The 12,165-nt window shown below is 50.2% G+C and overlaps 1 protein-coding gene across 3 annotated transcripts in view; it reads left to right on the top strand.

The window, feature by feature from the left end:
* Positions 1-12,165, top strand: part of Abcc8 (ATP binding cassette subfamily C member 8) — a 75,050-nt gene that overhangs the window by 49,699 nt on the left and 13,186 nt on the right. Inside the window, exons 17-24 of one of the 3 annotated variants that reach the window (XM_021166988.2) lie at positions 3,033-3,062; positions 4,973-5,011; positions 6,013-6,111; positions 7,185-7,269; positions 7,911-7,991; positions 9,520-9,657; positions 10,924-11,049; positions 11,933-12,032. In XM_021166988.2, coding sequence (XP_021022647.1) covers positions 3,033-3,062; positions 4,973-5,011; positions 6,013-6,111; positions 7,185-7,269; positions 7,911-7,991; positions 9,520-9,657; positions 10,924-11,049; positions 11,933-12,032 — 698 coding nt within the window. Of the gene's footprint in view, positions 1-3,029; positions 3,081-4,972; positions 5,012-6,012; positions 6,112-7,184; positions 7,270-7,910; positions 7,992-9,519; positions 9,658-10,923; positions 11,050-11,932; positions 12,033-12,165 lie in introns of all 3 variants that reach the window. The other 2 variants (XM_021166984.1, XM_021166986.2) reach the window with 2 other exon arrangements.

Raw genomic sequence — 12,165 nt, 5'->3', positions numbered from 1 at the left:
TCCCACTTCCAGCTAGGTCCCACTTCCAGCTAGGTCCCACTTCCAGCTAGGTCCCACTTCCAGCTAGGTCCCACTTCCAGCTAGGTCCCACTTCCCAGCCTCTACAACCTCCCTAAATAGTACTGCCAAATGGAGACCCAGTGTTCGGTACAGGAGCCTGTGGGAACACTTTATAGTCAGAGCACGGTGCGCACTGAGGCACTCGGTTCTCCCTCTGCCTGCACTGTGTCAGACAAGCACAGGGCAGAAGGGCAACCCCCCCTGCCAAGCCCCTCACTGCTCACCCACACACTCTTTACTCCTCGCCGAGCTATGTGCTGTGCTGCTAAAGCTAGCTTGCTCTCTCTCTCTCTCTCTCTCTCTCTCTCTCTCTCTCTCTCTCTCTCTCTCTCTCTCTCACACACACACACACACACACACACCACAGTGGTAAGGAAATAGGGATTCCTCATTAGCCTCCTCTAGACTTCCTAGGTAACTGCACACATGCACATACCCACACAGACACACAAATACACATCATTAAAAATAAAATTCAAATGCACCACAAGCTAGGAAAGCCACACAAGTATGAAGAAGATAAAATACATGTACTATCTCACCTTCTTGTGCTTCCTGTCTTTTTCATTTCATCCATTTGTGTATCATCTTCCTCAAAATTCTCTTAACACTTTGGTTCCTCCTACTTTTTTCTGGACTCTTGTAGTTCTCTTTCTTCTGTCTGTCTGCTTTCACCCATCAGACTATGGCCCCTGCAGGGCAGGCTTTGTGTAGCTTGGTACACAAAGTGCGGGCCAGGAGAACCGGGGTACCCTAGAGAGATTCAGTTGGCAACTGCTTGCTTGCTGTGCCGTGCTGTGTAAAAGGCTGCATGCTCTATGTAATCCAGAACTTGGGAGGCAGACACGTGGGTTCCCAGAGTCTGCGGGACAGTGAACTCCAGTTTCTGGGAGTTCCTGTCTCAAGAAAACAAAGTGGAGAGCAACTGAGGAAATCACTCGATGTGGACCTCTGCCTCGAACTGCTTACCCACGTGAACAAGTACATACAAAACATACACAGATGTGTGCTCGAATGTGTGCGCACACACACACACACACACACGCACACACTCCAGCAGTCAATGAGAGAACGTGCTTGCTGAATGGACTAGTCTTTACTTTTTAGCTTAAAATATATACACAAAGCTTTGGTAAGGCTCCTGCTAGAAGTTTAGGGATACAATAGAAAGAGGAAGGAAGTGATCCCAGGTTAGCATCCCAACTTCTTCCCCTCTTTCTGACTCTGTTGAATAGAGCCTATTCTCCAGCCCTGAACCTCAGTGTGCTCATCTGTAAAGTGGGGACAGAATGCAGTACAAGTGCCAGACTGAGTGCCAACTCCTTGGCACTGTGCACGGCAGTAGCCACTAGCAAGAACTCACCCCTCCTTCTCTCTTCCCCCATGATTAATACGCCTGTTAGCAAGCTCCATTTATTACCGATCTGTCACGTGCTAAGCACTGTGGGGGCTGGAAAAGATGTTCTTCTTGTCTTTAAATCCCACAGGGCACACCAGGCTCACACAGGCACTGATGGAGAGCAAGGCAGTCCATTAGGAGTGCTAATTGAGCAGCTGAGATTGAGATGAACAGAGCCAGGGCTGAGTCAGGGCTAGAGGAGGGCGTGCTGAGTCCTCGGGAGGCCTTGGAGATGCAGACCACATAGCCTTTACTACTCTGGAGGAAGTCTCCTGAGAGAAACTCACCTGGGCTGTGGCCACAGGGCAGGAATTTGTCTCATGTTAGTGCTCTGCCTTGAACTGTTGATCACGGCAAGGTGGTGCTTGGAGAAGCTGGGTTAGGAGGGGCTGGGAGAGCGGGCAGGGATCACACAACCCAGAGGAAGGGGCCAGGGATTGGTGACGGCAAATGCCTCATGACCTCACTTGGTCCTGCCCCAGAGTAGGATGAGGACCTATCAGATCTTTGTTATTTGCTGGCTGTGTGGCTTTGAACATGTTACTTAGCCTCTCGGAGCCTGATATATGTGCAAAATAGCATTGAGAAATCAAAAGGACCCTCTGGGTGATTATTTTATGGATTAAAAGTGACAGACTTCCACAAAGGCTACATACCTACATATAAAAATAAGTAAATAAAAAATAAGTTAAAAAAAATAGAAACCACTCTATTACAGTGCTTATCAGGATTTATAAAATCTTAATAAATGATGGCTGTCTTCAGCATTATTAAAATAAGATAACTGGGTGCAGTGGCTCAGGTCCACAGTCCCAGTAACCAATGGGTGCAGGCAGAAAGATCAGGAGTTCAAGGTCATGGCTACAGAACAAACTTGAGGTCGGTTTGAGCTACAGGAGGCCTTGTCTAAAAATTCTAATTTAGTAATTATAATCCTCAGAGCCTGCATGAATACGGAGAGGGTTGTTTTTCCCACGCGTGTATATCACAAGTGCACATTTCATTGGTGGAAGATGTTTCTGAACGGTTGAAAGGTGTTGAGCTGGCACAGGAGAAAGACCACAGAGAAAGTCGGCCCCATGAGTCAGATACGTTTCCCAAAGGCACCTCTTACTGTGAGAGGTTCACCTCCCTGCACTGGCAGACTCAGGAAAACAGAAGGTAGCCCATCCTGCACACTACCGTTTCCTGCTGTTTAGAGACAGCTGCTCCAGTTATTCCTGACCCATTCTCAGACCCTGCAGACTGAGAGACACTGTGTGCAGCGATGGTAACTGGGAGAATCATGTTCCCTCCCTGAGCTCGGCTGTCCAGGGTAGGAAACCACCTCGGTGCCCAGCCAGTCTCTCTGCAGCCTCAGGCCAACACCAGGAGCACCAGCTGAGCCCATGCTGTTTGGAGGGTCCTCCATCGGGTGCTGACGTTGAGATGAGCTGATTCTGCACGGAGGAAGCCACCGAGACCCCTGGAAATGGGGGTGGGGGGAGGAGTAGGGACTGCTTCTCCATGAAGCTTCAGTGTGATGGACAGCAACGGGAATAACTGCTGTTTGTCTTTCTGTCCAACCCAGCAGCCTTCCAGACAGCGAGGGAGAAGACCCCAGGTACTGCCTCAGGACAAGGTTGGCATGAGCGGCGTGGTGGAGCCTGTGAGAGAGAGTGCTAAGTGTGAATCCAAGGTTGTGCTGTTTCATGTTCCCAGAGCCATGGGGCTAAGCCATGCAGTTCTGATGAAGGCAGACTATGGTTTGCAGAGGGGAGAATAAAAGAACCTTAGATGTGATAGTGCTTTTTACTCATCCCAAGGTTCATAGCGTATACACAGCTATCAGTCATCTATGGTACTAAAATACCATGGTGAGAGGAGCGGGGTGACTCATGCCTTTAATCCCAGCGCTCAGAGAGAGGAAAATCTGGGCTGGGAATTTGACTCAGTTGGTAGAGTGCTTGCCTAGCATGCACAGAGTCCAGTGTTCAGTTCCCAGCATTGCATAAACCAGGTGTGTCTCTGCACACTGTAACCATATTGCTTAGGCTATAGAGGCAAGAGAATCAGAAGTTCAACAATCTCCATAGGAAATTGGAATCTAGCCTGTGCTACATGAGACCCTACTCGCCACCCCCACCCCCACCAAACAAACAAACAAACAAAATAAAAAACAAAAAAAAACAACAACAAAAAACCTGTCATGTTGAATAGAGTTAAAAAGTAACTGAGTTGTTGCCAGAGGCTGGAGAGAGACAGGAGAGACAGTGTGACCACTTGTTACACAAGGTTTGTTTGGAGGTGATCATGTTCTGAAACTTAGTAGCAATGCTGGCTGAGTAACCTAGTGAATAAACTGAAAACCACCAGATTAATGTCAGGAGCCAGGGCTGCCAGCGCACACCTGTAATCCCAGCGCTTAGGAGGTGAATGCACGAGGATCAGAAGTTCAAGGCCAGCCTGGAACACGAGAATCCCCACCTTGAAACTAAAAAGAAAAAAATGTAGTCAGAAACAAATAATTAGAAAAATGTTTGTTGAGAGGTTCCAGGGATCTCAGGGGAAAAAACAAAGGTCTCTAAGGAGAGGAGGTGGGCATCTCTCGTGCTCCACAGAAAACTCGGGTGTGTTGAATATGCTCAATGAAAGTCTAGGAGTTCTAAAAGAAATGGATTGTTGACAGAGACAGCACAACCTTCTCTTTCCGAGGATTCAGGGGAAACCTAGAGGCGGGCAGGCCGGGCCAGGCAAGGTGGCTCCTCTGCAAATCACCAGTTGACAGAAGCGTCACCCTCCAGTCCCAGAGACACCTTCCCGCGGCTTTCTGCCTTGTCTGCCACTTTGTCCCCAGTTTGGTGACAGTCCCAACCTCTCAAACCTTAGTGACTGCACAACTTGAGCCAAGGCCTAGACACGTGAAAGTCTGCCTGTGTCAGAAGATAACAAAGTAACAGCATTTGACAGTGGGGCTCTTTGGAGCTGGCCACGGCCCAGTGCCCGTGTGTCTCCCTGACTGGTTCCTCTAGCGTCTAAGTCTGTATGCTGTGTGCGGCCACGGCTAAGGCTCAGAACCTCTCTCTCAGCTTCCCAACTGTAGGTGGCCACCCTCATGCTACAGGTTCTGTCAACTGCCTAGCCCAACCTGGCTACAGTCAGAGTACCCTGCCCAGTTGGGTGCAACTTTGTTGGCCTGAGGCTTTGGCTTGCTCATTTGAACCTAGCTTAAATGCTAAGGCTATGAAGTCTGGGCAGACCTCCTAACCTCTCTGACCCTCGAAGTTTCCCCCCATGAGGGCTTTTCCTCCTGTTCCCCCTCTTAAATGAACCAGGTGCTGGGTCTCTTCCCACACCCACATGGCCTGGCAGTGAGGCTCTCTGGGCTAACCACATCTAGAATCTCATGTGTGGCTATAGACAGGACACTAGGGCTTACGTAAGCAGGAGGTAGCTGGTTTGAAGGAGCTAGAAATCTCCATGGAGAGTTCAGCCCATCAGGGGAGTCTGACCTGTGTCTTTCCTCCACTACAGCAACCCAGAGCGGGAGACAGCAGCCGACTCGGATGCCAGGTACTTGTGCTGGGTGTGTAGAGCCATTGTGCCCTGGGAGTGGCTGTAGGTCCTCTCTGGCCTGGGAGCTGCCCCATCTCTTAACACCATGCTTGTTCACTCTCAGCAGCTTCTGGGGGGCGGGGGGGGGAAGGGAATGGGAAGGAGGGGCTTTGGAAACTACAGCACACTGAATGTCACTTTCTTGGCCCTGTGTCTGTAAAGCATGTCCTTCTGTGTAGAGCCCAGCAGCTGCGGAGGGTGTAAGGAGGCCAGGCTAAGGGATTGCTTAGTTTGGCGACAGTTGGGGGTCCTCCTCCCTGCCTCGGGGTTGAGGTGGAGCTGGAGAAGGCTCAAGTTAGCAATGATGGGCTGGGGATTGGGAGGTGATGAAAGTCTTCAACCTAGCCACCTGAGGCTTGGACTTTCCAAGATGTCCCTTTGGGCCCTGAAGCCTCAGAGCACTATGCCAACAGAGGCTCTATAGAGTCTCCTTCTCTGACCTGGGAGGCTTCCCTCCAAAGGCCTATATCCATTCTCCTTTTTAAATGAGTCAAGTCCTGAGTCTCCTCATATACCCGTGTGGTTAAACAGTGAGGTTCCTAAGTCTGTCTGTACCCATACCCCTGTGTGTGGTTGCAGGCTGTGTCCCTGGGGTTCCAGAGACACAATGTGGTAGTGGAGGAAACGAGAAATCCTTTTGGAGGTCTGAGTCCATCAGAAGAACTTGACTTGTGTTACCCAATACCCACCATGGATTCTACCCAATACCCACCATGGATTCTACCCAATACCCACCATGGATTCTACCCAATACCCACCATGGATTCTACCCAATACCCACCGTGGATTCTACCCAATACCCACCATGGATTCTACCCAATACCCACCATGGATTTCTGTCACCTGCCCTGGCTACCTCAGTTACATCCACCCTCTCGCCCCAACCTAAGCCATTGATCGTACTGACAGTTGCTCTGAGCATGCGCCCTGGGAAGACCCTCACACTCAGTCTGTTCCAGGAGCAGAGGCCCCGTAGCCTACGCATCTCAGAAACCGTGGCTGCTAAATGCCACGGTGGAGGAGAACATCACCTTCGAGAGTCCCTTCAATAAGCAACGGTAACAGCCTCCAGGAGAGAGACTGGGGAGGGCTGGGTGTGCTCCTTGGCACCTGGGCATCCTGCAGTCCAGCTAGCATCTTCTAGGCCATCTGGAAAGGATTCAGATGCCCCTGGGTTCCAGCAGCCCCTTCCCATGAATGAGAGGAGGGGGAGGGTGTTGCTGCCTTGTCTAGCTAGGACTGAAGTAGAACTGAGTTAGGCATGGTTAACCCTTTCAGTTCTCCACTATGATCTCTAGTCCTCACCACACACACACACACACACACACACACACACACACACACATGCACACAGGCATACACACACACACATGAACACAGGCACACACACACCACACATACCACACACATGCACACACACACATGCACACACACACACCACAACATTTCCTAATAACTGCCATAGCCACTGATCACTGAGCAGTTGCCCAAGAAGGGTACGTACGGTACCAGGCTCTTCATACATGTGCTCTTATCTGACACAGTAACACTCTTGTGCCCATTTTATGGATGAGGAAAACAAGGTTCTGAAGCTTAAGCAACCTTACCCAAGGCCAGTCAGTAAATTGCTGAAATGGGTGTCAAATCTGAAGCTGCCTAAGCACATGTGTCACCAAGAAACTCCGAACTCTCCATGGACGCTGCCTGGCACCTGTTCAGGCTAAAAGCTGGCCAGATGACGATAAGAAGAGCAAGCTAGGCAAATATTTGATCAGCCATCATCATTACCACCTCCAAACACTCAGCAGTGGTTTGCCCAGATGGTGCCCCAGCATAAGCTCTGACTGCATTTCCCACCACTCAGGGACCATAAGCCCCTTCCCATCCCTCACTCAGCTTATTTGCCTCCATACAATTTCATCCTTCAAATATTTAACTTGCCCCAGGCTGTGTAAGCGCTGACCTTAGCTCTTTTCCGTTCTCATGGTGTTTACTTACACAAGGCAGGAAGTGCATTAAAGCCATCACTCACTGGGGCCCAGCAACCCACAGGCTAATGACCATTCTAGGACTGAGGCCCCACTCTGACCAGGCCTATCAGCTGACCCACCCCCCTGTCTTTACTCTCCAGGTACAAGATGGTCATAGAAGCCTGCTCCCTGCAGCCAGACATAGACATCTTGCCCCATGGAGACCAGACTCAGATTGGGGAACGGGTCAGTAGCAGCCTCTCCTGCCCCCGCCACCATGTGCCCACTGTGTCCTGAGGTCCTTCTCAGTAAGCCTGAATGATGGAACAGGACAAAGGGCTGAAGAGCTTCAAGTAGTATGAAATTGTGAGGGAAATTTCTCCTGGGAAAACATAGAGAAATCTCTGTTCATCCCAGATAGGGCAGCAATGTCAGACTAAAAGGCAGTTCCCCTAAAGTCTGTCTTAGTGAACCCATGAGTCTGTTGGGGTTAATTACAGGAGTATGAGTGACTCAAAGGCAGCTATATATCCCAAAGTCCACTGCAGCAACCTGTACAACTCACTGCAGTTTAGCGATTGCTTCTGCTGATAAAACCATGGGGAAGGCCCTATGAATCTTGTAAGTTTCAGGAGCTTTTTGAACCTTGTGAGTTTTCCTTAGTTCCTGAATGCCATGTGGTTCCTTAGCTCCCTGAGTCTTATAAGTCTCCTTTCATCCAGGAGAGAACAGTTCAGTTTGGAGGAGCATTTACACAGAATTCTGGCTGATGGGAGAGGTCAGCCACTGCAAGCTGGGGGATAACTACATCTCTTCATTGAGTCCCAAGTACATAGTGAGAACCTGAAGGGCTGAGGGCATGAACTTTTCCTCTCTTTTGATGACAGGGCATCAACTTGTCTGGTGGTCAGCGTCAGCGAATCAGTGTAGCCCGTGCCCTCTACCAGCACACCAATGTTGTCTTCTTGGTGAGTGTCCCAGATGAAGTTTCCCTGGGGCCCTCACTTGATTCTGTAACATCATCATGGTTCGCTAACATCACCACCATCACCACCACCACCACCACCACCATCATCACCATCATCATCCAACATCCTCCCTAACCAGGATCAGGTCCTAGAGATACTGCCTTTATCTTACTTAGAGAGAAACTGCGGCAGGCTAGAACAGTGCTGATAACTCACTCTGGGATTCCCATTGAGCCTTTCAATAACCTTGAAAGGGTTATTGCACACACAAGGGGAGGTGAGCTGTGGCTAGAGACTACCTCTCTAAAGGACAAAAGAGCAGCCCCAGCTGTTGACACCTACGCAGCCCAGCTATCAGAATGCAAACACACGGAGTGTGTGGCCCCACTTCCCAGCCTGTGCTCAGGCTAGACACTGCTAATTAATTGCTGAGCTATCATTCCAGAGAACTTAAGGGGTCCTCAGAACCCTTTAACACAGCACTCTAGCCATGGAACATGAGATAAAACTTGCCTACCTCATGTCAAGCTCTGGGCTAGGTGCCTTGGTTTGTACTGAAGGAATCTTAAGACCCATCCCTTGACCTCGAAGCTTTGAAGTTTTATTAGGGGGACAGACTCACACACATGCAGGAAATATAGCTAGTTCAAAACTAAGCTGTGTGGCCCAGACCATGACACAACTTTAATGGTGGGAGAATTCAGGGAGGGCTTCCTGGAAGAGAGCCTTGAAGAGTCAATCAAACAAAAGGACAGTGAGGCATTTGGACAAAGGCTCGGCACAATGAACATCAGCTCTCTGACCCTAGCTTTATCCTCTCCCCCCAACCCCTCAGCACACACAACACTCCTTGCTAGTGATGTTTCTCCCATACATTCTTAGACCTGGCCCACGATCAGCAGTTATGAAGTTCTAGCCCACCCAAGGTCCCACCTGATATATAAACAACTCTGTTGGATAAAAGTCCAGTGGCTGTTTTCCTCCGTTCATTAAGTTAATTGGTAACAGGCATAGGCTCGGGGTGTGAGATCTTGGGGGCCTTGCAGGCAGGAGTATCCAGATGGCTTTGCCCAGGGTTGTCCCTGGGACAGAGAGGATGGGAAAGTTAGGAGCTGGTCAGGGAAAGACACAGAAGGACTCGAGTTATGGTGAGTGGTGGGTGGGAAGCAATCACTGCGCAGAAGGCAGAACAGCACACCACACGGAAGGGACAGCTCTGGCAAAGGCTAGAAGGGTGGGCTCATTGGCAACCTGGAATGGAAGGAGCTTGGGAAGGTCAGGTGAGAAGTGGGGCTAGGAAGGAAGTGTGGGCAGTCTAGAGAGGGACTGGGAGACTGTACTGAGGAGCTCAGGCTTCATAGGAGATGGGTAGCCATCTATGGTTTTGAGCCCCAGAGAGGTTAGGTGGGTGGTCCAAGGCCTTGTAGCCAACCTTCGTCAACACCTAGATCGGCTTTGTTAGAACTCTAGGGAGTTCAGCTTACCTCGGCCATTCCCTACAAGCCTGCCTCTACCTCATCTTTCTCAGGATGACCCCTTCTCAGCTCTGGATGTCCATCTGAGTGACCACCTGATGCAGGCCGGCATCCTTGAGCTGCTCCGGGATGACAAGAGGACAGTGGTCTTGGTGACCCACAAGCTACAGTACCTGCCTCATGCAGACTGGGTGAGGAGCCACAGAGGACAGACTATGGAGCTGTGTGTGTGTGTGTGTGTGTGTGTGTGTGTGTGTGTGTATGTGCGTGCTCTTCAAAAGAATCAGTCATGTGATCCAGAAGCAATGGCTGATAGCCACAGCACAAGATGCCAGTCCTAAGTGGTTTTGTGCAGCCCAATAAATACTTGTAGTCCAGAGTCTTGGTGTGGCTCAGGCCTGCAGACACTCCCAGCCTGCCTTGGTTCCCTTCTGGTGTATAATAGAGGAGCACCGGGCAGTCTGAGGAAAAGTAGACACTCAGTTCTTACCGTCTAGAAGGCCTTATCCTGCCTGCTTCCCCTGGCTATGTATGATCTGTTTAGATGGGAGAGCCAACGCTGGGTCATTGGCCTTTGCGGATGAGTGTTTTGGAGCCTCTGTTGTATGGAGGATGCTGGAACAGAGGCAGTAGTCCTGTAGACCACAGCAAGCCCACAGAACATGGTGCTGTGAGCCCCATGCTGACTAACAGAAGAACTGACCCTGTTCTTCAATAGGTAGGGACATGCTGCTCTCCGTCTCATTGGGGATCGCTTAATGCTAAGATAAAGACAATGAGCCTTTGGAAATCTACACCTGCCTACTCCTAATCCAAAATGTCCCTGGACAGCAGCCACAATCTGAGACCCTCTCAGATCTTTAAGGCTGAGCCAAATAGGCCTGTTAATTAATTTCTCTCAAAATAAATCTTCCATGTGGAATGTGAACCTCCTCCACTATGATAAACACCAGAAGAAACAAAATTCTGAACACTATTACAACAGGTAAAGCGACTTCAGAAAGCCAGGTGGTTGTAGCTCAGAACGACCCTGAGTCCAGTAAGGCAGACATGGAGGTGCCTGGTTCCTTGCGGTACCTGTGCACAGGACCCCAAGATGCACGGCAGCTATGTATAGTGGTGTCATTGGGTGCAGCCATACCTGCTTGGATTAACAAGCGTGTTACCACCAACTGATAGACTCTACCATCAGGTACAGCTCAGGATAGCATACAATTGGCCTACTTAGCATATGGAAACTGATGTTGATGGGGTCCTGTGGGTAACCTGCCTTGCTGGCCAAGGGATACCCATTAGTTCTGCAAAGACACCCACTGAGGATGGTTTTTGACAAGAGTGGGTTGCCAGACCACACAGGCAGTGGATTAAGGTAGCTATTGATAGAGCGTGAAAGATGCTACACCCCTGTCTCAGACTCCTCTAAGGGAGCCAAACCTGTCTCCTGGATGCCCTGGCAGATCATTGCTATGAAGGATGGCACCATTCAGAGAGAGGGGACACTCAAGGACTTCCAGAGGTCTGAGTGCCAGCTCTTTGAGCATTGGAAGACCCTCATGAACAGGCAAGACCAAGAGTTGGAGAAGGTGAGAACATAGGGGTCACACAGCCGCCCCTGGATTCTAGTTCAAGTTCAGATTCTGCTTCTAGACGTGCCTGCCTGCCTGCTCTCATCCCCCGCCCCCCAGGAAGTCTCCAAATGACAGGGTAGAGTTATACAGAGGCAAAAGGAAAAGCTGGCCCCTGTGCAGGGACCCAGGACAGAATCAGGTGCACACACATGCCATGTAGTTGAAAGGCTCCCGAATCAGCTCAAGCTAGCTAAACAAAGGAAAGGACCAAGGTAAGGAATTGTCAGTTCATGAAACCAAAATGTCCCAAGAGAGCGGTGGCTTCATTTGTCACCAGATCGCCACCAGGATTCTGTTTCTCTCTGTCGCTTTGCTTCACTGCTCTCAAATCAGCCCCATTCCCAGGCAGCAGTGCTGTCTCAGCAGCCCTGGGATTCTTTTCTGCAGCCACAGAGAGCTTCTCACAATTCAGTCTGGTCACGTGCTCACCCTGACGGGATAGTTACAGCTAGGATGGCGGGATGTGAGGATTAGCCAGTCTATGGCCATGATGCCACCTGAGTTGCTCGGATCTCAGAGATCAAGAAGAGGGGAGAGATGGGTGTGGTGGTGCACACTTGTAATCCCAGCACAGGGAGGCTGAGGCAGGAGGGTGAGAAGTTCAAGGCTAGGCTTCTTCCTGCACACAACAAGAGTATACTCCACAGAGATACTGGGGTGCTGTTAGTTGACAAAGAGAAGTTAATTCTGGTAAGATGAGCCTGTGTCCATGTGTGTCCGCCCTAAGGTAGAAACAGCCTGTAAGCCAGTCATCACTAGGGTAGTCGCTCCTAACCTCTACTTTCCCACAAGCACACTGTGGGAAGAAGACATTGGCCAGGTTCCTTATGTCTTTCAGGAGACAGTCATGGAGAGAAAAGCCCCAGAACCGTCTCAGGGCCTGCCCCGTGCCATGTCCTCAAGAGACGGCCTTCTGCTGGATGAGGACGAGGAGGAAGGTACGACCACCAGCCTGGGGGCGCAGTTAATGCCGACGATATGCTAGCTGCTTTCCTTATTGCTAGGTCAAACTCCTGACAAGAAGCAACCTTAGGAAAGGTCTGTTTGGGTTTGCAGGGATGGTGGCATGGA

Source organism: Mus caroli, chromosome 7 (genome assembly GCF_900094665.2).
Source record: "Mus caroli chromosome 7, CAROLI_EIJ_v1.1, whole genome shotgun sequence".
Classification (NCBI taxonomy): domain Eukaryota; kingdom Metazoa; phylum Chordata; class Mammalia; order Rodentia; family Muridae; genus Mus; species Mus caroli.
This window is presented reverse-complemented; position numbering and strand designations above follow the sequence as displayed.